This window comes from Primulina huaijiensis, chromosome 3 (genome assembly GCF_012295235.1).
Source record: "Primulina huaijiensis isolate GDHJ02 chromosome 3, ASM1229523v2, whole genome shotgun sequence".
In the NCBI taxonomy this organism is placed as follows: Eukaryota; Viridiplantae; Streptophyta; class Magnoliopsida; order Lamiales; family Gesneriaceae; genus Primulina; species Primulina huaijiensis.
In genome coordinates, this window is record NC_133308.1 from 2,118,365 (window position 1) to 2,143,170 (window position 24,806).

The 24,806-nt window shown below is 33.9% G+C and overlaps 4 protein-coding genes, 1 long non-coding RNA gene and 1 pseudogene across 6 annotated transcripts; 3 read left to right on the forward strand and 3 right to left on the reverse strand.

Annotated features, from left to right (window-relative positions):
* Positions 1-961: 961 nt before the first annotated feature.
* Positions 962-6,781, forward strand: LOC140972971 (FRIGIDA-like protein 3). Of its 2 annotated transcripts, none has more exons than XM_073435468.1 (5): positions 962-1,126; positions 1,810-1,846; positions 3,548-4,610; positions 5,461-5,639; positions 6,149-6,781. In XM_073435468.1, exons 3-5 carry the CDS (start codon positions 3,560-3,562, stop codon positions 6,566-6,568), a joined length of 1,650 nt encoding a protein of 549 aa, XP_073291569.1. In that variant the 5' UTR covers positions 962-1,126; positions 1,810-1,846; positions 3,548-3,559; the 3' UTR covers positions 6,569-6,781. The 2 variants fall into 2 exon arrangements, with proteins under 2 accessions (XP_073291569.1, XP_073291570.1); XM_073435469.1 differs by lacking the exon at positions 962-1,126 and adding an exon at positions 1,270-1,293.
* Positions 6,782-9,005: 2,224 nt separating this feature from the next.
* LOC140972972 (uncharacterized) lies at positions 9,006-12,221 on the forward strand. The gene is made up of 2 exons (XM_073435470.1): positions 9,006-10,373; positions 11,903-12,221. Exons 1-2 carry the CDS (start codon positions 9,132-9,134, stop codon positions 12,059-12,061), a joined length of 1,401 nt encoding a protein of 466 aa, XP_073291571.1. The 5' UTR covers positions 9,006-9,131; the 3' UTR covers positions 12,062-12,221.
* Positions 12,222-13,327: 1,106 nt separating this feature from the next.
* On the forward strand, positions 13,328-13,905 carry LOC140972432 (uncharacterized). Its single transcript, XR_012174517.1, has 2 exons — positions 13,328-13,465; positions 13,609-13,905. It is a non-coding gene; the product is annotated as an uncharacterized lncRNA (long non-coding RNA).
* A 4,723-nt stretch (positions 13,906-18,628) lies between these two features.
* LOC140972062 (cysteine-rich repeat secretory protein 55-like) lies at positions 18,629-19,571 on the reverse strand (annotated as a pseudogene).
* Positions 19,572-21,057: 1,486 nt separating this feature from the next.
* LOC140972063 (cysteine-rich repeat secretory protein 55-like) lies at positions 21,058-21,999 on the reverse strand. Its single transcript, XM_073434533.1, has one exon. It carries the CDS (start codon positions 21,982-21,984, stop codon positions 21,157-21,159), a length of 828 nt encoding a protein of 275 aa, XP_073290634.1. The 5' UTR covers positions 21,985-21,999; the 3' UTR covers positions 21,058-21,156.
* A 2,119-nt stretch (positions 22,000-24,118) lies between these two features.
* LOC140974644 (4-hydroxy-tetrahydrodipicolinate synthase, chloroplastic-like) lies at positions 24,119-24,562 on the reverse strand. Its single transcript, XM_073438193.1, has one exon. It carries the CDS (start codon positions 24,560-24,562, stop codon positions 24,119-24,121), a length of 444 nt encoding a protein of 147 aa, XP_073294294.1.
* Positions 24,563-24,806: the final 244 nt, after the last annotated feature.

The window sequence follows — 24,806 nt, forward strand, 5'->3', positions numbered from 1 at the left end:
GACCAAAAATGCAATTATCTTATTAGTCTCGCGGTTCAATTTTGTGAGACATATCTCCTACCTGATTTGACCCATGAAAATATTATTTTTTATGTCAAAAATATTTTTTTTACTCCGAATATAGATAAAGTCGATTCATCTCACGAATTTAGATCTATGAGACCTTCTCAGATAAAACTTACTCTAATTTTCTACCAAAAATATTATTTTCAATACATGTATGAACAAAGTTAACCCATTGTATCAATGAGATCGTATTAAATAAAATTCAAATTTGAAAATATATAGAAAGAACGAAATCATACTTTTATGCACATGAGTGTACATATATATATAGATATACATTATAATTTCATGTATTTATAATAATAATAATAATAATAATAATAATAATACTAAATATATTTGAAACTAGAGACGACAAGGAGTTGGGTTTGTGTTTGATTTCATATCCTTCATTCTCATTTATTACATTCATCATCATCTCAATATTCGTCGGAGGATGTATATCCATACCCTACCAAAATATCCTATTATCACATATAATTAAATTTTCTCATGTTTAAATTATTTCGAGTAAACTATGAATATTTATTAAATTGTAAAGAAACAAATTAAATAAAAAAATAGCAAATTAAAAATTATAGAAAAATAATAAAATATTAAAAAAATTAATTCAATCAGATATTTGCGTCATATATGTGTAAGATTATTTGAAATGTGCCTTCGTCCTCATATTCAATTACTCATTTATTCAATCTAAAAAATTTCTTTCTGATATGATATTCTTTTTTGGGAGAGGAGAAAATTGACATCTTGTTTGAAATATTTGGTATTAGGTTCACAATTTGCATAGGGAGATTGGTCCCAAAAAAAAAAAAAAGAAAAAGAAAAAGAAAAAGAAAAAGCAGGGGGTTAGTGCATGTGATGTCAACGTACGAGTGTGCGTAGCTGTCAGACTCACTTCTCTCAATAAAAACGTCCCATCTCTTCTACTTCACTTTCCTCTTCCCCAAACATTCCCTTTAGGGATTCGCTACACGCAAAAACCCAGCTGCTAAAATGCTCTGATTCCCGAATTAGCCGCCGCCAAATCACCTTCCGCCACCTGTTACGCCCCGATCCGGTGAAAACTTTTCATTCATTTCTCTTGTGTATTCCGTATTCGTTTATTTCTTGCCTTGAGTTTTCAGATCGAGCTGTCATTCATCTTTTACTCTGCTGACTCGAATTTTATCAACCAAAGTGCTCTGTAATCTCCAAATTTAGCCTTGTTTTCACTTGCTGCTTCAAGTTTCTTGTTTTTTGTTTTGTTGGCTCTTCAATCTGAGTATATGTCCGTGATTAACAGTATTTGTGGTGTATTTCAGCTGGGAAAGTTCTAATTTTTTACTTTTACGTTTTTTGGTGATGTTTTTTCTGTTTATTATTGTGAAAGCGTAGAAGATTTAAATTTATTTTATTTTATGTAAATTGATGGAGTCGGTTAAACGGTTTCTTGTTTTCTAGTTGTTCTTTACTTTTTTAGTGTGTCGTGTAAGTTAACTTGTTGCTAGCGTACTTGTGTCAGAGCTCCTTGTTGTTGGCACCTCTCGACCCAGCAAGAACCAATAGCTGAAAGGAACATTAACAATAAAATTATGAAAAAAAGATAAAATTAGAAAATTGCTTAATATATTTTTTTGGGTACTTTATCCAGATAATTTGGAAACCAGATCAAATTCTGCAAAATGGTTTCTTGTTTTCAATCAAAATCAGTTCTTTTTTTCTGGTGCATCGTTTCTTTATTCTAATGGTTTATTTTTGCAGGGTGTTACTGATTGAAGTATCTCTACGCTCAACCTTGGTAGGCATTTTTTTATAAATTATCCATCCCTATTTATGCCCATTTTATTATTCATTTCTCGCTCCTGTGGTGGCTATCATCAGTGCTTCTGTAACTCTAGACGCCACTTTTTTCCCCATCAAATTTTCTTTTCTTTCACCTACATGGTCTTTTGTGTTACTGGCTATTAAGCTCCTTAAAATGGATCGGTTTAGTGTATGATTTTTATGCACTAAAAATCATTGTAATTTTCATTAAACTAGTATTTGCTTTTCCAACACTTCATTGTGGAATTGCCACCTTCATATTCAACCATTTGCGAAGCGGCTCAATTATCTGGTGCAAGTATCGTATGATTTTTGTGGTGAATATTTTTGCCTCAGTTTATGTTAGCACACAAGAATGCCATCTCTCCTTTCCCTTCTTATCTAGTCGAGAAAACTTGTCTACTTTGTTCAGATTAATTTGCTCTTTTGCTTTGTTAAGATCCTTAGTTATTGCATTAAACGAGCTGTATGTTTCTTATGTGTTCGGCAATTAGTGGTTGCTGTTGTAGACTTGTTTGTGATGGTTATCTCATATGAAGCTTTAGACACCAGAGTTTCAATTTTTGGTGCTTTACTATTTATATATATTGTTTTGCTCTGGAATTCTTTTATTTTCTTTTTGTTTACAAACACATTTATTTATATTTTTTAGAGTTACATTTTAGATTTCTTTATTTATGCCCAATTATCTCGTGAATCAACAATTTCAAGAATTATACTGAAAAATGCATACTTGTGGGGCTTACATGAGAAAGATCTCACTTACCATCGGGAAATTAATGAGTTTGATTCGGACTTAGTTTTATCCCCTGTCAAAATTTTTCTTTCTTGGCCATAATTTTGTCGTAGATCTGGTGCTGAAACTTTTGTTCTCATTTAGTGAAGTGTTGTGCAATAAGATGGTATCCAGGAATCATTAGGTTAAGTTTAAAGAGAGCCTGATTCTTATCTTCAGTTGCATCATCATTTACAGATTTTCTGTGTCATTTATTTCTAGAGGGAACAAAAAAAGAAGGAAAAAAACTACAATCTGTTTAATATTCACTGCCTGTGACTCGGAAACTTGCACCCTAAATTAATGAAGAGTTGCCTCCATATCTTATGAGTATAGCAGTTGCTTAAAGTAGGTGTGTAGTTGGGAATTTCCTGTTTCCTTTCTCTTTCCTCTTTGTGGTTCCAACTGGTTTCTTAGGGGTGCTTGGGCCTGTTAAAGTATGGCGTGAAAACAGTTATGTTTGGCTCAGTTCAAGATGCACATAACTTGTTAAATTCAAGTGCTTTCTTGTCATATCACATGGATAATTCCACAAATATATTAGACGAAGTGAAATATTTGTGGTTTCCTGGTCACGATAGACTATGTAGGTCAAGAAGAATGTCAAGGAAGTCCAAATTATGCTACCGACAAGGGATTGGTTTTTTTTTTTAAGAAAATGATGCTGTTGCAATATGAACTGTTCTGAAACTGGTCTATTTTTGGTTCCACCCATTCATTACTTTGAAATGTGAAAGGATATCCGTTTCTGAATCTTCTATGTTCCTTGTACCAACACATCTTATATGTTCCTTATACCAACATATTCCCATAGAAAATAATCATCCTCAGAGAAATTTGAGGTTGATTTCTTTTTCTGTTTTTGTTGTTGACCTGATGATTGAATTTATTTTATTCCAGGATTTCTATGTCATGGAAGACAACATATCAGTTGCCACACTAGTGGACTCCACGGCCTCTAAAATACAACAACTTCAGAAAGCATTTGCTGAACTTGAAAGCCACCGTGCTATCACTCTCAATTTGAAATGGAAACAGCTTGAAGAGCATTTTAGCGGGCTTCAGAAGTCCTTGAAAAGACGATTCACGGAACTTGAAGATCATGAAAAGGAGTTTGAAACCAAAATAGTTGAATCAAGAGATATGTTGGAGAAGCGTAAAGCAGCTATTGTGGCTAAAGAGCAAGATTCTCTTGAGAGGCTTCAAGAAAAGCGAGATGCCGCTGTCTTGGCTATTCTGGCTGCAATGGAGAATAACGGAAAGCCATTTTCTGTGCATTCAGGTTCCATAAGTAAACAGAACCTAACCAAAGTACCTGTCGTGGAGAAACAAATGCCTGATCCCATTGTTGTAGAGAGTGAATTTGTTAGGGTGAAAAAACCTTTTGAAAATATGCATGTAGAGGTGAAGTCTTATCCAGAGTTGGTGAGTTTTTGCGAACAGATGAACTCAGAAGGACTACACAAATTTATATCAGACAACCGCAAAAATCTTGCTACGTTAAGGGAGGAAATTCCTATGGCACTGAGGGCTGCAGCTGACCCTGCTTCCCTGGTTCTGGATTCGCTGAAAGGTTTCTATGGCATGGAAACTCCAAATTCAGATGCTCGGAAAGATTCAAATCTCTTAGGACTTCGCAGGACCTGTATCATGCTGATGGAATGCCTTAGCAGCTTAGTTGTAATTCTTGATGTTCACTCTCTATCTGGAATTATCTCAGAAAATGTGAAGGAACGAGCAAGAGTGATTGCTGAAGATTGGAAACCAAAGTTAGATCATCTTGATGTTGATGCCAACAATGGAAATTCGTTAGAGGCGCATGCATTTCTGCAGCTTCTGGCTTCTTTTGGTATTAATTCAGATTTTGACGAGGAAATCTTGACCAAACTAATTCCCATGGTATCTCGCCGTCGCCAGACTGCTGAATTATGCCGTTACCTTGGATTGTCAGATAGAATGCCAGGTTGGTAACTGCAAACATTTGTGAGCTTTAAACACTTTCTTATGTTTAAAGAGTGTCAAAATGCCTAGTGTGTGTGCAGTATTTGATTTGTAAGATGGGTTGGTAGAACAGTGCCTTATATTCAATTCCTTTGTATGGTTTACCACTATTCTTTTCAGGTGCAATGCATACTTAGTTGTTTAATAAACCATTAGCTTTATCCGGAATTTTGACCTTAGGATGATGAAATTTAGCGCCAATTTCTTGAATTTACAGATAGAATTTTATGTAGTTAATATGCAAGCATTTCAGTTACTTTTCTAACCAAGCGTGCTATGACAAGATTTAACTCCCATTTTATAATTTAAATTTTCATGCTGCATTTCTAACTTTTGTTCAAATGTTGTATTTGTAAAATGAGCTCATTCTAGGAAAGACATTATCATTTATTCCGATCCAAAACAGTACAAAATGACTCCAGACTTACAAATTGGCCCAGCTAGAAATCAAACTAGGTTTTTTTCAGTTTCTCTTCTTTATGTTTCAGTTGTAACTCTCTATCTGGCTTCAGCTGCACTTCCACCAGCTCACCAATTGCTCGTCACACAAAATCATTTGGGAAGGCTCTGCTGTCAAACCTGCAATTGAGTGGTTAGGAGAGTGCTAGTCTTTGCCATACCTTTTCTTTGAAGTGTTTAGGTTCAATTAAAGAATTATCTTGTTTGATTTTTTATAAGATTTTCTGATTCCAATAACCATTCTCCATTCATAGATCTAAATTGCATGTTTTTTTTTAATTTTGCTTAATGATGTATCTTTTACAAAGCGTAAAGATTTTATGCACTTCACATTTTGTTACTGAATTTATTAGGCGTGATTGATGTGCTGGTGAAGAATGGAAGGCAGATCGATGCTGTCAATTTAGCATTTGCTTTTGAACTTACCAATCAGTTTCCACCAATTGCATTGTTGAAATCCTACTTGTCTGAGGTGAAAAAAGTGTCTGCAGCTGCCAAACCTGGAAATATGTCACCTACTGCTTCTACACAGGTCTGTTTCCTCTGGTTGTGTCAATGGTGATCTCGTTAATTGATATGTTCTCTGGTTAAGAACAGAGACGGAGCAAGAAAAGTCAGTTTGGAGGAGGGAGAAAATGTTTTTTTTAAAAAAAAAATTTAATTATAAAAAAATATAAATATTGTTGACATACATACACAAATTAATAACCATCATCATATTTTCACATATATCTTACAAAAAAGATTATGAAATCATCCAAGTGCCATAAGAAAAAATAATCAAATTGAGAGACACAAGGTAATTTGTCATTATTTGGAGAGTGAAGTGAAATCAAGAAGTTATTGACCCCATGGATTCGATTTTATTGTTCATTGAATGAATTTTAGTAGATAAGTTTGTCATAGAGATGAGGAAAGGTTTTGGAGTTGATGTGGTTGGCTGAACACCCATAAACATGGTGGTAGCTCCACCCCAGGTAAAGAGTTCTATAACTTTCTACTGCAGGTATCCTGGTGAAACTAAAAATTGTTTTATTGCAGACTGATGCAAATGAGAAAGAGCTCGCTGCACTTAAAGCTGTGATCAAGTGCATTGAAGATCACAAGCTTGAGGAACAATTCCCAGTGGATCCACTCCAGAAACAAGTTCTTGAAATCGAGAAAGCAAAGGCTGACAAGAAAAGAGCTACAGAAGTTGCGAAACCACAACCCAAAAGACCTCGTGCCAATGCTGGTGGATATGCACCACGAGTCGCTAATGCAGCTGCTGACAAGAACTTCTACGGGAGAATGACTGACAGGTATGCACCCCCATACATCTATGAAAGGCCATATGCTTACCCTGGACCAAACGATCACCATGTTCCGACATTTCTTGGTACGGCCAGTTATAACTTCTCTCATAACCATGGAAACTTCTTTGGCAACGCTTACCAGTATCAGCCTGCTTATCTGCACTAATCAACAGAGATGGTGACAGTCTGATAATGATCTGTTAACTTTTAGTGTTGACCCCCTTTTACATTCTGTTCGAATTCAGTTATCTGGGAAAAAAAATGAAACTTTATCCTCCTTAATTTCTAGTCTGTTTGTAGAAGCTAATATTACGATCCTCTGATAAATATGCTCTGTTCTAATGTTCACAATGCTGCGCTATTATTTTGTTTTAGTTTCTGTTGTGTTTTGGGATTAGGTGTGAAGTGATGTGTGCATGCATTGTTCTCAATGTTTTTTTAGTGCTTACATTAGCTCGTGCAAGCGGCTTAGTACCCAATAATTTTCATGATGGATAAGTTAGATTATGTTGTCATTTTTTTTTTTTTACAATTTTGAATGTTTCATAAAAAAATAAACAGTTTTTACAAAATTTTAAGGTGGGGGGTTTGAAGATCTTTTTAATCTTTTTGCTCGTTCTTGTCCAATATGGAAATTTGTTCACGGCTGTATATAATTTTCCATGGTTTTTGGTTCAACACTTGTATTCGGGTGATTCGCCCTATATTTGATTTTTCGATCATTCCACTTTAAACTTGTGTGAGATATTTAGTTAGTTATTTGTCAATATTAATATTTTATGGTGCAATGTGCAAAAAGCTGGAAATACATGTTATTAAACCAAAATATTTTGTACTTTTTTAGCATATTCTTTTTTTATTTTTTGGTTTGGCATATTTATGCGACATAATAAATTACTTCCTCAACTTATTTAAAAAAAGATTTTGATTTATCTAATATCTCCTTCTTCTTTTTTTTTTTTTTTTTTTTTTTTTTTTTTTTTTTTTTTTTTTTTTTTTTTTTTTTTTTGCATTTTGTTTCATTATTTATATTTCAAACAATAAATTAAATTAGACAAACACGCCTAAATCGATTAGCCGTTGTGCCATTTGATTTCATTTCAATCAAGTAAAAATCAGTTTTCTCGACTTTTACCTACTGGTTTTTTGCATACTTTGTCCGTACGTGAGGCGTGAACATAGGTGGGGTTCTATAGAAAGTAATGCCGACCGAAAGAAAAAAGAAATTGAAAATATTTTATAGATTTCTATTTGTAATTACGAGTAACAAAATTATATAATCGTTAAAGTTTGAATATATAAAAAAGACAAGTACTTATTTAATTTATTCAAATATATGGTTGGAAGTTAAGGTATAACATCAACGTCAAATGATATTTGCTTCGAGAAAAGATTTAACAAAATATATTTCAAATGATATATATTTTGTGTGTCTTTGAAATTCATAACCATATTTACTATTGAAATTGGTAAATTGGGTATAAAGTGAAATTGAAACATACTTGAATTTTGTTTATCCAAACAAACAAGTTAAAGAATCTGAAATCAGCTATTAAAAACAGTCTTCTTAAATCTATCGAATCAAGTTCAACCTAAAAGAAATGACAAGGATATCCCAAGTAAAACAACATAATCGATACCAAACTAGAACTTATACATGCTGGTAGTGATTTTGCAAATATCACCCATTAAGACGAGAGTAGGTCTTTTGTGAGACGGTCTCACGAATCTTTATCTGTGATACTGGTCAATCTTACCGATATTCACAATAAAAAGTAATACTCTTAGCATAAAAAATAATATTTTTTCATGTATGACCCAAATAAGAAATATGTCTCACAAAATACAACCCGTGAGACCGTCTCACACAAATTTTTGTCTTAAAACGAATACATTATTCTTGTGGTAACATAATTGATGCCTCCCAAGAATCCCCAGATGGATTCACCGACAAACGGATTTATCCCAGATGGAAGAAATGGAAACTACTTATTTGTAATCTATCATTGTCCACAAATGGACATATCGATCAAGTAATCATATAAATTTTTGTTTTTTAAAAAATCTGCTAAACGCAAAGCATGTGCCCACACACAATTCAATTAACTAGATGGTTACAAGTTTTATTAAAAAAATCTTTAAAAAAAACAAAAATCAACAATTTTAAATGAAAAATTCAAGTTCATAAATTTTGTTTGAGCAAAATGTTAATTTTAGTTCTATATATTGGTTTGTCACATTTTAAATCGTGTATGTTCAGTTAAATCAATTATAATCATTCACTTATTTTTTTAAATTAATTTTAGTATTTTTCCGTCAAAATCATGTAAATGTATGACTAATATCATTGTTAAAAGCTATAATTACGTTGTCAAATATATTTGAATATCTATCGAGAAAATTTTTTAATCACATACTTATAAAAATTTAACAATAATATTTGACATTTAAATACGTGATTTTGAAAAAAATACTAAAATTGATTAAAATTAATTTAACGAAATATATAAGATTAAAATATTAATAAAAAAAATTAATATTTGCCATTTTTTCCAACTTAAAAAAATTGACAAATAACAAATTTTCTTTAAAATTCAAAATTTAGCGAATATCGGCCGCCACTCATCAGCCAGTTCAGCATCTCCGAACAGCGCTCCAGAACCCTAATTCCTCTTTCCTTCTTCCAATTGGGGGTTTTCTTTTTTCCCCTCATATAATAATTTGTATGGATGGATTCATTGTTGGCAAATTACGCCTCCTCTGATGAAGAAGAACAGAAGCAGCACTCGAAACCACTTGTATCGAAGTCCGAAGCTGAAGAAGAACAAGATTTCCCCTCAAAGTCCACTTCGAGACCCGGTGGGATTTTCAGTTCTCTCCCGCCCCCAAAATCATCTCTTTTCAATTCATTGCCCCCTCCAAAATCCCAATCGTTCCCTGACCCCGAGCCCCCAACGAATTACGTGCAACAAGATGAACAAATTGATGATCATGTTAGAGAAAATTCAAAGCCGAAGGCATCATCTTCATCGCTGTTCTCGTCCCTTCCTACGCCCAAATCATCGACTTCCGCTTCTTCTTCAACTACCTCCAAAAAGGTTGTTCAATTTAGGCCTCCGCCAATGATAAATCTGTTTTCTTCTGGCGTTAATGACGAGGACGAGGATGAGGATGAAGAGGAAAGACAAAGGAAAAAGTCTAAAGCATCATTATCTACCTCTGCAATGTCATTTTTATCTAGTATGCCCGCACCTAAGAACTCGGCCACTTTGGGCGCTATGCCTTCTGCTTTGGGTTCTGGCAGGAGATGCATAATTGAATCTGAAGCTCGAGATTCTACTGAGAGTGTGACCGGAAGTGATAAGGTTGTAAGTTCAAATGTCGGATTTCTCAATGATCAATCGGATGAGATGAATTATGATAATTCTAGTTGGAGTTTAGGAAGTGAAAGCTCGAAAAGTTACAGTGCAGTTGAATCTTTCCATGGTGAAAATGTTGCTTCAGCTGTTGTGAGCAGCGTTATGGAGAATGATGGCGACGGTGTGAATTCCAATTTGGGATCCTCCGAGGTTAAATCTGATGAGTTGAATTATGATTATTCTGGTAGGATTTCAGGAACTGAAAGCTATTATAATCATCATAATGGAGGAAAATTTGTTAGTGTTGGCCCTGAGGCTGTTGATTATTCGTACGGGGATGAGGATAATTCGGATTACCCGAATTATGCTGCGGGTTATGGGTATTATAGTAGCAATCCACAGAATGAGAATAATTGGGCTGATACTTCAATTATGACTGCATTTCCTGAGGCATCAGGAGGGGTTGAGAATACCCTTAATATTTATGGAAAGAGGGGTAGGAGAGATGCTCCACAAGATATAGTTGAGGTGAAGCAGGACGAGTTGATGAAAAATCGGCCAAGGGAAGACCAGACCAAAATGACTGGGATTGCATTTGGCCCTGCATATCAGGTACTTTTCTCATAAGACTTGAAGCTTATCATTTCTGATTTAATCTCATAGAAATTGTGTTGCGACACTGAGGACACGATAGATAGTAATTTTTAAGATTTAGGAGGGGAAAGAGACTATACTTAAGATACAGTGTTGTGAAAATACAGAGTTTAGCATAAGTATCTCGATTTTTGCTTTCGCTGCAGCGTAAAAGTTATCAACTGATATATCATTCAAATCTTCCAGAGCTTACTGTGAAGAGTTATACCAAATAATGTTGTGAATTGATATGCGATTGTTGTTCATGGGGTGGATTTGGTGGTATAGTGTACTTGGACCTTGCAATATCAATAATTGCTATGGTGGATTTGGTGGTATACTGTACTTGGACCTTGCAATATCAATAATTGCTATTTAAGTAACTGAGGATTAAATTTGTTTCTAATCCAACTATACTTTGTAATGATTGTCTGAGTAGGAAAATTATCTCGATGACTGATTCCACCAGTCAATATTCACTGTCTTAAAAAAAACTTAAATATAAACCTCTCCCCGATCTACAATTGCTTCTTTGCTGCTTTTGACCAGCTTGGATGTGTTTTTTAAGGTTTAAGAAGAACATCGAATAAACATATTGAACATACATTCGACCAGTATATACCACTAGGCTATTTAGTATTTGGATTGTTTTTGCATAAACATGGTCATAAACTACAGTTACAATCATGGCTCTGGTAAAATACCTGGCAGAAAAAAGTTTGGTGTTTGATGCCTTCGCGTATGTTATCATGAAAATGTTTTAGTGGATGCAGAAAACTCGTTTGCCTAAAATTAGGTTCAGGCGAGGCACACTGATGAAAACTTATGGGTCATACTCATCATCCCCAGTCTATAGGGGATACTTTTTTCTAGTTATGCTGCGAACTGTTAAGATATTCTTAAACACGTCACTTGAATCTTAGAAATATTTTACGAACCGTCGAATCATTTGGGAAATGTGTCTACAAATTACAATGTTAACTATGTCTATACAGCATCCTGATAAAATCCATGAGACAGAGAATGCCTCCTGAGAAGTTAGTGTTTGTACTTTGTACTGGCAGCATACTGACTATTGGCCTTGGTTCCTACTTCCTATCATCTGCAATCAACTAATGCTTTTTGTCTGATAAACCCTCTTGGCTTGTAAACATGAAACATCATTTTGCTCTGTAATATCTCCCCTAATTTGTTCATTCTCATTCACTTAATCTCCAATCAAACATCGTCATGCTTGAATCAACTTTTTTTTTTTGGGATTTGGTGCTTTGTCCTATGCTGGCAACTACCATGACTTCTGTTACCAAATAAGTTTGCATGTTATTAGTTTTTGAATAGCAATGTTATACCCAATTAAAATTTTTTATGAAACGATTGCTGAGGAAAATTCTAGTTAATTTTATAAGGCCGTATCGTAACATTCAGCTATCAATTGACTTTCTTCCAAGTGCTGTAAATTATAATCGTTCAGTTGGCGTCTTATGTATCTACCCTATGCCTTCTTGCAGCCCACATCAACCAAGGGTAAGCCTTCAAAGTTGCACAAGAGGAAGCACCAGATTGGATCTTTGCTTTTTGACATGAAACAAAAAGAGATGGAGTTGGCTGAACGACGCTCTAAAGGATACGCTACTAAAGCTCAGACGCAAGCGAAATACGGTTGGTGAAATGGTGGTTTATTCTTTTTTATTATGTGATGATAACACTATAAAACCACTTTTCTCTTGCAAGATTTTCTCCTTAACATTGTATTGGATTCGACCCAAATCCCGGTATTTCTGATATTGGAACACTGTTGTGTGGATCATGTCTTGCATTTCCAGTTTCGACGAACGGGAACAAAAATGTGCGAGTACAAATGGTTGGCACTTGTATAAAAGTTTTAGGCCATGTTTTTGTTCTCACTTCCAGGATGTGTTGTCAATCTCAGGAAACAAAACCATTTATTAAAATTTACATTTAGTTGTGCATTGTAGAATCGGTCTGCACACCACCATATCCAAAACCTCTTTATTTCTTTCCAACTATATATTTCCCGTTCCTACTTTTAATTCTCCCAAACATACGATATTTCAAAATTTTAGATACGTGGATAATATTATTAATTAAAAAAGTGGATAAATGAAGTGGATGTTCATCATTGTTTTAGATAAAATAATTTTTGTTAAAAAAAAAAAAAACATTTTGACGGCAGCATGTGCCTCGTATGCTTTTGTGGGGCTAGGTTGCAAATAATGGAGTTTAGTCTTGTTCGACATTGAATTAGGAAGGAAACGGATGAGATGATCGTAAACGAAATCGAACCCTAAAAATTCGAGAAAAGAAAAGAAAAAACTACGGTTTTCGAATCAGATAATCAACAGTTTTTTTAAAAAATATATGATATGATGATGAACTATAAAGTATAAATTAATATTACGAAAATGTAACGCAAGAAATACATGAATTATAAAATATTAACAACTTCATTTGTAATAAAAAAGCATAATAAGTTAATATAATGTATATGATTTTTGGTTAACTGACAGATTTACGATAATGTGATTCAAATAAGAAATATTTTTCCTAAAAAAAGAAATATTTGATAAGGCCAATTTATAAAATAAAAAAATAATAAAAATTGTATGAGATTACTACATGAATCAATTTTATAATATAAATATCACTCTGTTGATTCAAAAATATTATTTTTTATATCAAAAATATTATTTTTTTTAATAAATATAGATAAGAGACTAAATTATATACTCAAAGATAAAGTAGCTAATGAATTTCTGATAACTTAAAAAAATAGGAATAAAGAATTTGAAAGGGTGACAGGATAAGTTAAATCCTGGATACACGTGTAACAAGCTGAAATTGCATGTACCAAAACTTGGAGTTTTGCATTGTCAGGGTTTGTTGGGATCCGTATCCGACGAACATGCATTGTTCTATCTTTTATAATTAAATACACGACAATATATGTATGTATTTATTTTCTTATTGATTATAATCTGTTTCCTCTACCGAAAAATGGGTCTACCCTTTGAGATACACGATCAACACACGGAATCCACCCACGTTATTTGGTACGGAATCGCTTGTTCGTCTTTAATTTTGTTTAATCGTAATTTTGAAAGAATTTTTAGTGATTTTTTTAAATTTTTTTCCTTTCGTTTATTAATTGTACAACTTCGAACTTTTGTTGAACTGTATTGAGTTCCACACGCAGTTCGAAAAAGGCCGCGGAATCGATGCACCGTGGGGAAGAAAACGTGGACAAGAAACCGATATCAAAGAAGCTGTGCATATGCTCCGACACTACTCATGCCGGTTCATTTAAGTGCCGCCTGCATCGATCGAACATCCCAAACAAAGATCAGACCCGCTGTTAACTGATGTCTAGTAGTCGGGTCGGGTGGCTGTCGTCGCTACCTTGCACAGATGTTTCCAAGTTGTGAATAGATTTAATCATTAGTAAAATGTTTAGAAACCCACCCTGTTAATATCTTTAAATTTCTTATTATCATCTTTGGGTTTTGCTATAAATCAGTTCCATAGTTCAAGTTGGTAACAAGATCGATCGGCTAGATATAAGTGCATCTGATTAATGTATTATATTTGACATATTTTCCCTCGACGTTTTCTCAAGGGACAGCCAAAACGACGGTGGAAAATAACAGACATTAAACTCTGTGAGAAAGCCGAATGTCCCATTAGTTTTACGTAACATGGAAATTAAACCAAGATGGTACAAAATTATAGCAAGACATTCAAAGGCTCGTAGTAATCAAATATCAAAACCAGTCTATTTCATAAATCATAATATTGTCTTTACAAAATTTGAACGAAATGCGGAAGCGTAAAAAAATAATATGAACGAAATAACATGATTGATCTTATTATGAGTATGACTTGATATCTTCAACATCCCCATAAGTATTCTTGTTTTTCTTCCTCAATTTGTTCTTTTTGTTCTTATCTGAGGAGAAGAAGTAAATGGTGAGTATTTGGAGAAGTACTCAGTAAATGGGGGTCGATCGTGCATAGCACTTAACAAAAATACAAATAAAGTTTCATCATTTCAATAATAAGCATGCTGAATCCAATACAAACAAAATCCGAACATAGCACTGAAAATCATCTCGTTTTTCCATGGTCTACTGATCAATCACCTATATGTTACTCCTCTACGGGGTGAGGCCAAATAAACGGTTATTACATCCCACTGAATTTCTTTTGCCATTTCTAACTCGAATCATTACAGTGTATTTCAAATAATTAAAAAATGCTTCGAATATCATAGTTAATATAAAATAACAAACATATTTCAAAGATAATATATCAAATAGAAATAGATATATCATGTCGATCGATTTTCGAAATCATATGTAAATGAATTTTTATAAAAACTTTAAGCCAACTTAAAAAGAATTTAAGTGTACAAACTTAATACAAAAGTCCACTTACAGTGTATAAATCTTTAAGACTGCGAGAAGGAAGGCTACTCGAGTTGGAACCGAAATTTGATCGAGACTGCGAGAAGGAAGGCTGCTCGATTATTGCTTCGGAAACAACTGCTGCAAGGCTTCGAATTTGGATAGGTATTGGTTCGAAAAGTGGCAGCAACTTGGAATGGTTTGTAGTGTGATTTCTGAATATGCCATATGCTCATCTATTTATAGGCATGGCTGAGACTTACGAGTTGGCTGGCTTTAATGGCCATCATTGTCCTTTAATGTGGTCAAATATTTGCAAAGGTGGTCAAAATGCTGATTAAATGGCTCGGTTTTAATGGCCATAATTATCTTTCAATGTGGTTAAATGACCATAATTCTACCTACTGTTACAACTCATTTTAGGTCTTCACTATTAATGTCAAACAAACTTGGTATTTATATAAGAAAAATCAATGATGACCTTATTTTCAGTGCTCAGTTTTTATTCATGACGAGATGGTCGCTCATGCCCTTTTCCTCGACACTGTCATATCTGACAGCCTATGCTACTTTAGCTTAGTCATATCACTTTTACGTGCGCTGAAATAAGATGCCAATGATTATAGAGATATGACATCCCATATCTGTGGACCTGGAAGTGACACCTGCTCTGAGGTGCTCGGGTGAATGATCATAATGTGGAGTGCTGTCTACTAATTTATACTATCCGAGCTAACACTGCTCGGGTTCAGCTGAGAGCTCGGCCTCTCTTGAGCACCGACGGTTTGCTCCACTTCTTTGGTCTTTGTGATATCCAAATGTGCATCTGGACCGGCTCCTTTTCTTGCTTCCCTAGTTTCCTAGAATCCGGGCTCCTTTCCCTGCTTCCCTGAAATCTAACCAGAAAGTTACGAAATGCTACTGATCAACCAATCAACATAGAGGAAATAAGTGAGGCCGCATCATTGGCAAATACAAATTGTAGACCTCCATCAGTTGCCCGTTTCTCATGATTTGAGTCGAGATTTTCTTTGACATTCGTAAAGGCAAAGAAGCCATGATCACACCCCGTCTTGACATTGAACGAGACCCTAGGAAGAACCGTCCACGCCGGTTACCTAGAGGAATTGTTCTGCCCTTCTGCCGCCTCTTCCATCTACCGCTGCCGCACCACCATATTACCACGGTGGAGTTGGGCAGTAGGGAGATGCTACACGCTCTCATAAGCATGCATGATTGTGACCTGGCTAGCTAGACTTCAATCCCGTGGGTAAAATTTAGGATATATTTGTAAAATTTATAAAATGATAAGTACATACATGTAAAATCAAATCAACTTTTTAGTATTAATCTATATCTACATATATCTATATTTAAAAAATAAAACATCACATGAATATTAATATTTTTACAATGATAAAATCACACAACTGAAAAACATTATCTTTCATCTATATAACTTATAAAATACTAAAGAAAATACTAAAAAGATACATTTATAAAATTCTTAAAATGAGAAAGACGTGCATGTAAAATCAAATCAACAACGATATTAATATTAACATGATTGACATTTTTTTACTACTATTTTTTTTAATTATATTATTGTTGCTTTTACCGTTGTAAAAATATTGAATTATCATTAGCAATTATAACTACAAGTAAAATATTAAAATTACATTATTTTCATAGGATTATTAATATTATAAATTGTAATTTATGGTACAAATATATTATTACTAAGTACATGTCTCTTGCAATACAATCTCACGGATCTTTAACTACAAGTAACTATATCTATAACACTTGGTAAAATATTATAATTATATTTTTTTCAAATGATTATTAACGATAATTTTTGGTACAAGTATATTACTACTTAGTAAGTCTATTGGGAGATGGTCTCGCAGATCATATCCGTGGAACGAATTGACTTGGTCCATATTTGTATTGAAAATTAATAATTTGACATAAAAAGTTAAACATTTTCATTAATTGGGTAAGGTTAGAAATGTTTAATAAAATTGACATGTACGTGAGCTAATATCACATGAGTTTTTTGTTACTACTAATTAATACTATTAAAAATGAATTACAAATTCTCCAACCGTTGATATCATTATGTACTTTAACTTTAATTGTGTACTCATAGTATTACAATTAATTGTTTATGGAATATCAATAAAATAGAGGCCAAAGTTTGAATTGAGAGATATGATCTGCGATTGTTGTATAAAGTTTTCATCATGAATCATCAATTTTGTCTTTCAATAAATATATTTTACTAAATCGCTGAAAATTGGCTTTGATGATTATTTAAAAATAAAACTAAATTATTAAAATAAGACAAAAAATTGAATATATCGTATTTTTGTTGGAGATAGTGAGAGATATCTGAAGAGATTTGTTAAATAATGATATATTTTTTAATGTATGCATGGAGAATTTAAAATTTCCATTTTGAAAATTTTAGCTAAAAATATGATATATCTTTTGAATAAGTATATATTTAATAAGTTTATCAAGAAGAAGGTATTGTTTTGTTAAGATATATAAGATAATTTGAAAATAATTTTTGAAATAATTCTCTCACATATTTGGTCAATGAAATGTTATTCAAATATTAATATCTAAATTATAGAATGATAGTGGAGTCTTCAATTTGAAAGCAATAACATATAAAAAGAGATATTGGACGAGATGAAGTGTGATGGAGGCAATCGCAATATATATTGTGAAAGTATTTATTTTTTTATTCAATTTTAATGAAAAAGGTAACAATAACGGGATCCCGTTAACAATCCACATTTTTAAAAGATTTCACATGAAACAAATTTGTGAACGAGTGTTGCTCATTCAACAAACATCAACTAAAATTGTTCAAGATTTAGGCCTTGATGAGGAACGCCAGATAAAATTGATCATAATTCTCAAGAACCGTAGAACCAAAATCAAAACTAACAAAATGATATTGAGCATCTGCGTAGGTGAAGTTCGATTAGTCTATCAATGATGTTTTACATTGCATTAGTTCGTAGTGCACTTCAAAAGCTGGCTTTCCACTGGCAGTGCCTAACTAGCTAGTAACTCCACTCTCCCCACCAATTAATTAATAATTACCAATTTACTTGCAGTGTTTTCAATGTTGGGTTTTCATTTCTTTGGCTCAATATAAATTATATTCGAATGTCCACTTATAATGTATATTGAATCATGAATATTCATGAATAAAGTGTCAACTTTATAATGCAATGTGTGTGTAACTTAGTAGATAAAGCATAGGTTGCAAGTTCAACCTCCACCTTAACAAAATTTATTGGTTTTGTTTTTCTCCATTTTTTATGATTCATTATTTTGAAATTATGGTTTAGTTCCTCGGTATATTTCACAAGTATGGTATGATCTTCATTTAAATATAAACTCAACTGATTATAAAAAAAACCGTACAAGCACGCAACGTGTGCAAATGAGAGCTAGTATATAAAAAAAAATAGAGTATTTTGAAAAATGGGTAATTTATGTAAGTGGTGCAAAGATTTTACCAAAATCTTCCATTTAAGAAATTGACCTATTTTAAATACTTTGTGGTTAGGTATCTTGTGAGACGATCTCATGTGTTTATATATGTGAAAAAGGTCAATCCAACCCATACCTAACATTAAAAATAATATTTTGACATATTAAGCGACACTTTTTCATTAGTTGAGGTTGAAGATTCATTTCAAAAAATTAACTCACGAGACCGTCTCACAAGACTACAAGAGTTTTTGTGATAAAATCATACAACTACAGCTATACCCAAACCATTGATAGAATTCGAATTTGGACCCATCTAGAGCCGAGCTCAACTACAAAACATTAAGTTTTCAAAATTCTGGCTATGAAAACAACGTTACATTTTATTCAAAAAGCAGCACACAGCTACTAAAAGTAAGTACCAAGAAGATCAAGGCTTATACACCTTAAAAGATTCATACTTGGCAGCGTTACCAACCAAGGATTCTTGAGAATCGAGAGGAAAGAAGAAGGGATAGAGCTCGAATCGGACGTAGCAACTCCCATACAAAACCCGGCACCCTTTCTTGTCTTTGCAGTAAGTGGGGAAGTTCCCGATCGCTACAGCAAGGCACTGAGCGCAATTTATAGCCGACAAATCTCTCGTGCATTGCACCAAGGCATATATTGTCTCAGAAGGAGATATTTTCGTCTCCCCTTTCCCGAGACCTTTGCTTCCAGGCAGCTTCACAGCTTCTGACTCAATCTGATCCGCCAAAGCTCCAAATTTCTTGTTGAAAACATTGGGATCCGTCACATTTGCGACATTCCAGTAGAAGGTCCCATAGGAAGTGTCGACTTGTCCGAAGAATTCGACGTTGTTTCACTTCAAGAAACAATAGTCATACCAAATCCTTACGTCCGCCTGGTTAGGACACAGTGTTCGTCTTTGCTTGGCGGCATCCTGGATGCAAGCCGAGCAATCGGAGCTGCTCACGTCGGCTCTGCATTGTGCCAGTCCATAGATTTGATTTGCCCCGTGACCATAAGAAGTCGCCAAGAATCCTTTTTGGATCGCACCTTGTACTAGTCAAGGTAACAAGGCATCAATGTTTCTTGATAACTGGGTGTTGCTATTTGTTTTGGTGTTATCATTGCAGAAAGAAGCTAAAGGGTCTGCAGATTCTGCAGTTGAAATGTAGAGGAAGAGAATAGTAAGAAGAAAATTGTACATTTGATTCATATTTGTGATGAGAACAAGGCAATAGGCTTCATGGCTAGCTTTTTTAATGGCCAAATAACAAGTGTGAATAACAAGTGTGGGTGGGTGGGTGCAGTGTTTTTTGACTTGGTGGTTGCACTTTGAATTTTCCTTTTGAGCTGAAAATAGTGGCATTGTTCTAGATAAAAATAACACTGTTGAATTGATCTTGAAAACCTGAAATATCTTAGTCTTCCACACATGGAGGGTGTGCACGAGGGAGGCATCTAGCTCTCAAACTTTTTTAATTGGTAAAAATTTACTATATTCAGTAAATATGTTAAAACTAACTTTATTTCAAAAATTTTACACACATTTTAATATACTGTTTTACAAACATGATATGGATGGTCCCTCTTGGAATATATATTGGAAATACAACTTATATATGTATAACTTTTTTCTTTCTTTTTCAACGAGAAATTCACAGCCCCCACACTTCCGATTTGCATTAGACAAACCCCATATCTACACAGAAGTCTACAAACCATACACATCATATAAACATGTCTTCTGTAGATAATTCAGACACAGAAGATTTTTGTGGGATTCGAATTTGGTACATTGACTCCAAGCTTCATACTGCCAACAATGTTCTGGAAGACCAAGTCTTCCATGACATTGTAGGAATGTTGATGCGACAACAAAAAACACTTACATTAATCGATCATCTGCATAGATGAACTTTAATTTTTTTGGGTCTTTTCGTAGGAACGTTGATGCGACAACAAAAAACACTTACATAAATCGAGCAAAGCTTACAAGATATCGTAAATTGCTAATTTATTCGATGTCACCACAACAATTCAACCAAAATGTTTTATATCAAAACCAAGCTTTAAAAACGTAATAAGCCAAAATCATTTTTTTTAAGTATTTACAAACACTGTCTTAGTAAATCGACATTGCGATATAATTATATAAATGCCAACCTAATGATATTGATCATATGCATAGATGAACTTTAATTAGTCTACTAATGATATATTACATTGCATTAGTTCGTAGTCTACTTCACATCCATTGGCAGTGCCCCACTAATGGGCCTAACTCCAGTTTCCCATTCAATTATTTGATCCACCAATTAATCATCTAATTAATTAATTAATAGTTTATTTGTAGTGTTGGGTTTCCACTTCTTTAAGTCAATTTGACTGTCCAATTATAATGTATATTGAATCATTAATAATATGTTATGAATCAAAACAACATTTCTTTGAACGTCACAAAAACACATGTTTTTTTTAAAAAAAAAAAAAAACTGGGCTTCTCTTTTGTATTTTAATGTGGGAACACTATTTTTAGAAACAAAAACAAAGCACATAATGGATCCATTTGCTATAACTTTCTCAATAAAAATTTAAATTCTCAAATTTTGATCTAAAATAATTGAGTTCGTGTTTGACTTAATGTTCCATTTGATCCAAATCGTTTGTATCGAAAAGAAATAATCTTGTCTCATGTTTTGAGTCAACTTTAATTCCACGCATGGCGGACAATTCGAAAACCTTGTAAACTAAGAAGATAACGTTACATTTTATTCAAAAAGCAGCACACAGGCTACTGAAAATAAGTACCAAAAAGATCAAGGCTTGTACACTTTAAAAGATTCATACTTGGCAGCGTTATCAACCAAGGATCCCTGTGAATCGAGAGGAAAGAAGAAGGGATAGAGCTCGTATCGGACGTAGCAACTCCCGTACAAAACCCGGCAACCTTTCTTGTCTTTGCAGTAAGTGGGGAAGTTCCCGATCGCAACAGCAAGGCACTGAGCGCAATTTATAGCCGACAAATCTCTCGTGCATTGCACCAAGGCATACAGGGTCTCGAAAGTAGATATTTCCGTCTCCCCTTTCCCGAGTCCTTTGCTTCCAGGCAGCTTCACAGCTTCTGATTCAATCTGATCCACCAAAGCTCCGAGTTTCTGGTTGAAAACATTGGGATCATTCACATTTGCGACGTTCCAAAAGAAGACACCATAGGAAGTGTCGACTTGTCCGAAGAATTCCACGGTGTTGTATTTCAAGAAACAATAGTCATACCAAATCCTTACGTCCGCTTGGTTCGGACACAGCTTTCGGCTTTGTTCTGCGGCGTCTCGGATGCAAGCAGAGCAATCGTTGCTGCTCACGTCTGCTCTGCATTGCCCCAGTCCGTAGATTTGATTTGCACCATTACCATAAGAAGTTGCCAAGAATCCATTTTGTATAGCGCCTTGTACTAATCTAGGTAACAAGGCATCAATATTTCTTGATAACTGGGTGTTGTTATTTGTTTCGGTGTTATTATTGCAGAAATAAGCTGAAGGGTCTGTAGATTCTGCCGTGGAAATGTAGAGGAAGAGTATAGTAAGAAGAAAATTGTACATTTGATTCATTTTTGTGACGAGAATAGGGCAATAGCTAGGCTTCATTGATTGCTTTTTTAATGGCCAAATTATATATACAGCGTGGGGAGGGTTCTGTAGCAGTGTTTTTTGACTCGGTGATTGCACTTTGAATTTTCTGTTTTTGGTTGAAAATATTGGCATTGATCTAGTCTTCTAAATAACAGATGGAACCATAACCGCTTCTTTTTTACGGGCATTTGATAAATTTTGAATTAACACAGGTTTCTCCTAACCATGTTAGTTAGCTAAGTAAATCACACCGAGACAACTATGTATAACAAATTAGTTCGTCCGATAAAGTATTGGTAAAAAAATCAAACACAAAATCATTAATCAAATGTTCAATTATTCTACCAACCGTCCGTACAATTTTTATTTTTATTATTTTTAAAATTAAGATGGATGACTATTATCGGCAATATATGCTCGATTTTCAAAAAATGTCCCCACACAACGAGGGTGTGCACGAGGGTGGCAAATTAGAAAATACGATATCGTGTCATTATGTTAATCGCATGTTTGATTGATTAATTTATAAATAAAATGCAAATAAATTAATAATTGATAAAAATTCATATATATTGAATCATTTTATAAAGATGCACGAGCATAGCATCTTATTCACAACACGTCAATCGTGTTCTTTCTTCATATTTATTTTTCCAGAACTTATTGGAAAAATAATCTTGAATCAGAAAATGTAAAGATCGAGGCCAGGAGTAAAATTTATATCATATTATGCATCGAAATATACTAGTGTTTCACCTTGTGTAATTAATTATATCATATTATGCATCGAAATATACTTCATTCTCAAAATATTGAATAACTTCTACGCAAGTGTAATTAATTTTCTAGAACGTATGTACAACATACTAGTCATACTAAATCGCCGGTTCATTATATTACTCGAGAGGAGACCGAGATTATCGAACATGAGATAAAATAATAATAACCAGCCTCCTAGCTAGTGAGTGGGATCTGGATTCCCTACAGTACACCAAACACAGTATTTGGTGATGTGGATATTTAATGGGCTGTGTTGATTTGATCTTAATTTAAATTAGTTTTTTAGGTTTGATTTTGTATTTCATCTCGTCTTCTTTTGTCCATTTTCTTCTTTTTCTCGTTTTTTCTCTTATTCAATTTTATTATTATTTTTATTTTTACAGAAAATAATATAACATACAAGGTTCGATTTTCTTGTTCTTTTGAATGTCTAATTCTTTTTCTAATTATTTGGCTATCGAATTTTTTATTTGGTTTTGTTTGTTTGTATTTTTATTGTGGAATTGATATGAAACTCTTATTAATTAAAACATTTATATTATTTCGTATAAAATTGTCCGTTAATATTTGTGGAGAAGGAAAAAAATGGAGGAAAATGAAAGAAAAATAAAAGAGGAAAAAATAGGGAAAAAAGTGAAAAAAAATAAAAGAATTAAAAAAAAATTAAAAGAAAAATAACGTTGAAAAAAAATTGTCAAACATTGAAAATTGTCATATAGGCACACTTCACCTTTTGTTGTTTTACTCAACACTGTAGGGGATCGAGATTCCTAGTGAGTGTCCGAATTGATAAAATAAATGAACGTCTGGTTAGCGATCATATATTCGATTCTAATATTATGAATTCTATTTTACCCTTAAATCTCCAGAATACAATGTACTCGAAGATCAAGTCATGAATGGATAATTAAGGTGATGAAACCATTGTATGTTTGTCAAAACCCTCCTTCGTAGGCCTCTCTCTACACACAACACATAGACATATATTCAACGTATGCAACTCATTAATTCTATACGCATATAGTGAACATAAGGTCGAACTTTGACTAATTCATCCGTCATATAATCTCGAGTTTCAACAATACACGCACAATAATAGATTATAACGAAAATTTCTTTTTCTTGAATTATAGGGGTATACATAACATTGCAACACTCGGTCCACGGAAAAAGTCATCAAATGAGTTATTAAGTAACGATTTCGGTAGTATGAATTTACCAAAAAAATCTAAAAGGTTTTTGAAACAATGGGTTTCCCTTAACATAAAACGAATTGTCTTTTATGCCAAGTCTTTATTAGGATGTACATACATACGTGTATGAATTGAGTCGAATTGCCTAAAAAAATATTAAAGCCTACGAGAAAATATCATGCATTCCCACTAACAAGAGACAACTCGGAAGTGCTGGTTTGGATACGTAACCAACCCACTATAGAACAAATAGGATTTGGCTCGTGGAAAAGCCACTCAATTAGAGGGAGAAGTTTGGAATTCAAAGTCGGATTCTTTCCCTCAAACATGAGTTCTTTCATTAGGCTGGGAATTATATAAGTTGCTGGGGGACAGGAAATTACTCCAGTAGCTCCATAATCCCACCTCGAATCGTGGCATTCATCATCATTCCCACTCCAGACGACAATGCCAGTATTTGTATACAACTCAATCCTATCATTCCCGATGCATTCCTTGACACCACCAAAACAGTTAACCGTGTGACCAATGAGCATAACATGTTCGTCCCAGCTCATTAACTGGCTTTCTCCGGTGGTGCCACCAACAATCACCCCTTCAACACCATCCTCGATCTGCATGTTTACTAACGCATCATAGGCCAATCTGCCACCTGGGAGATAGGAGGTTTTGATGGCGCGGTTATCAATCTAAGCGATTTGTGTACGACTTTGTTTTGACATGATGATAACGGCTATTTTCTTTTAATGTAAGGTGAGCAACATCTTCTGTCAGTGTATATTCCCGCCATTCAACTACTGATACAAATAAATATCGCATAGTCCGACCATCCTTTGAAGTGAAGGTGGAAAGGGTCTACAGTTG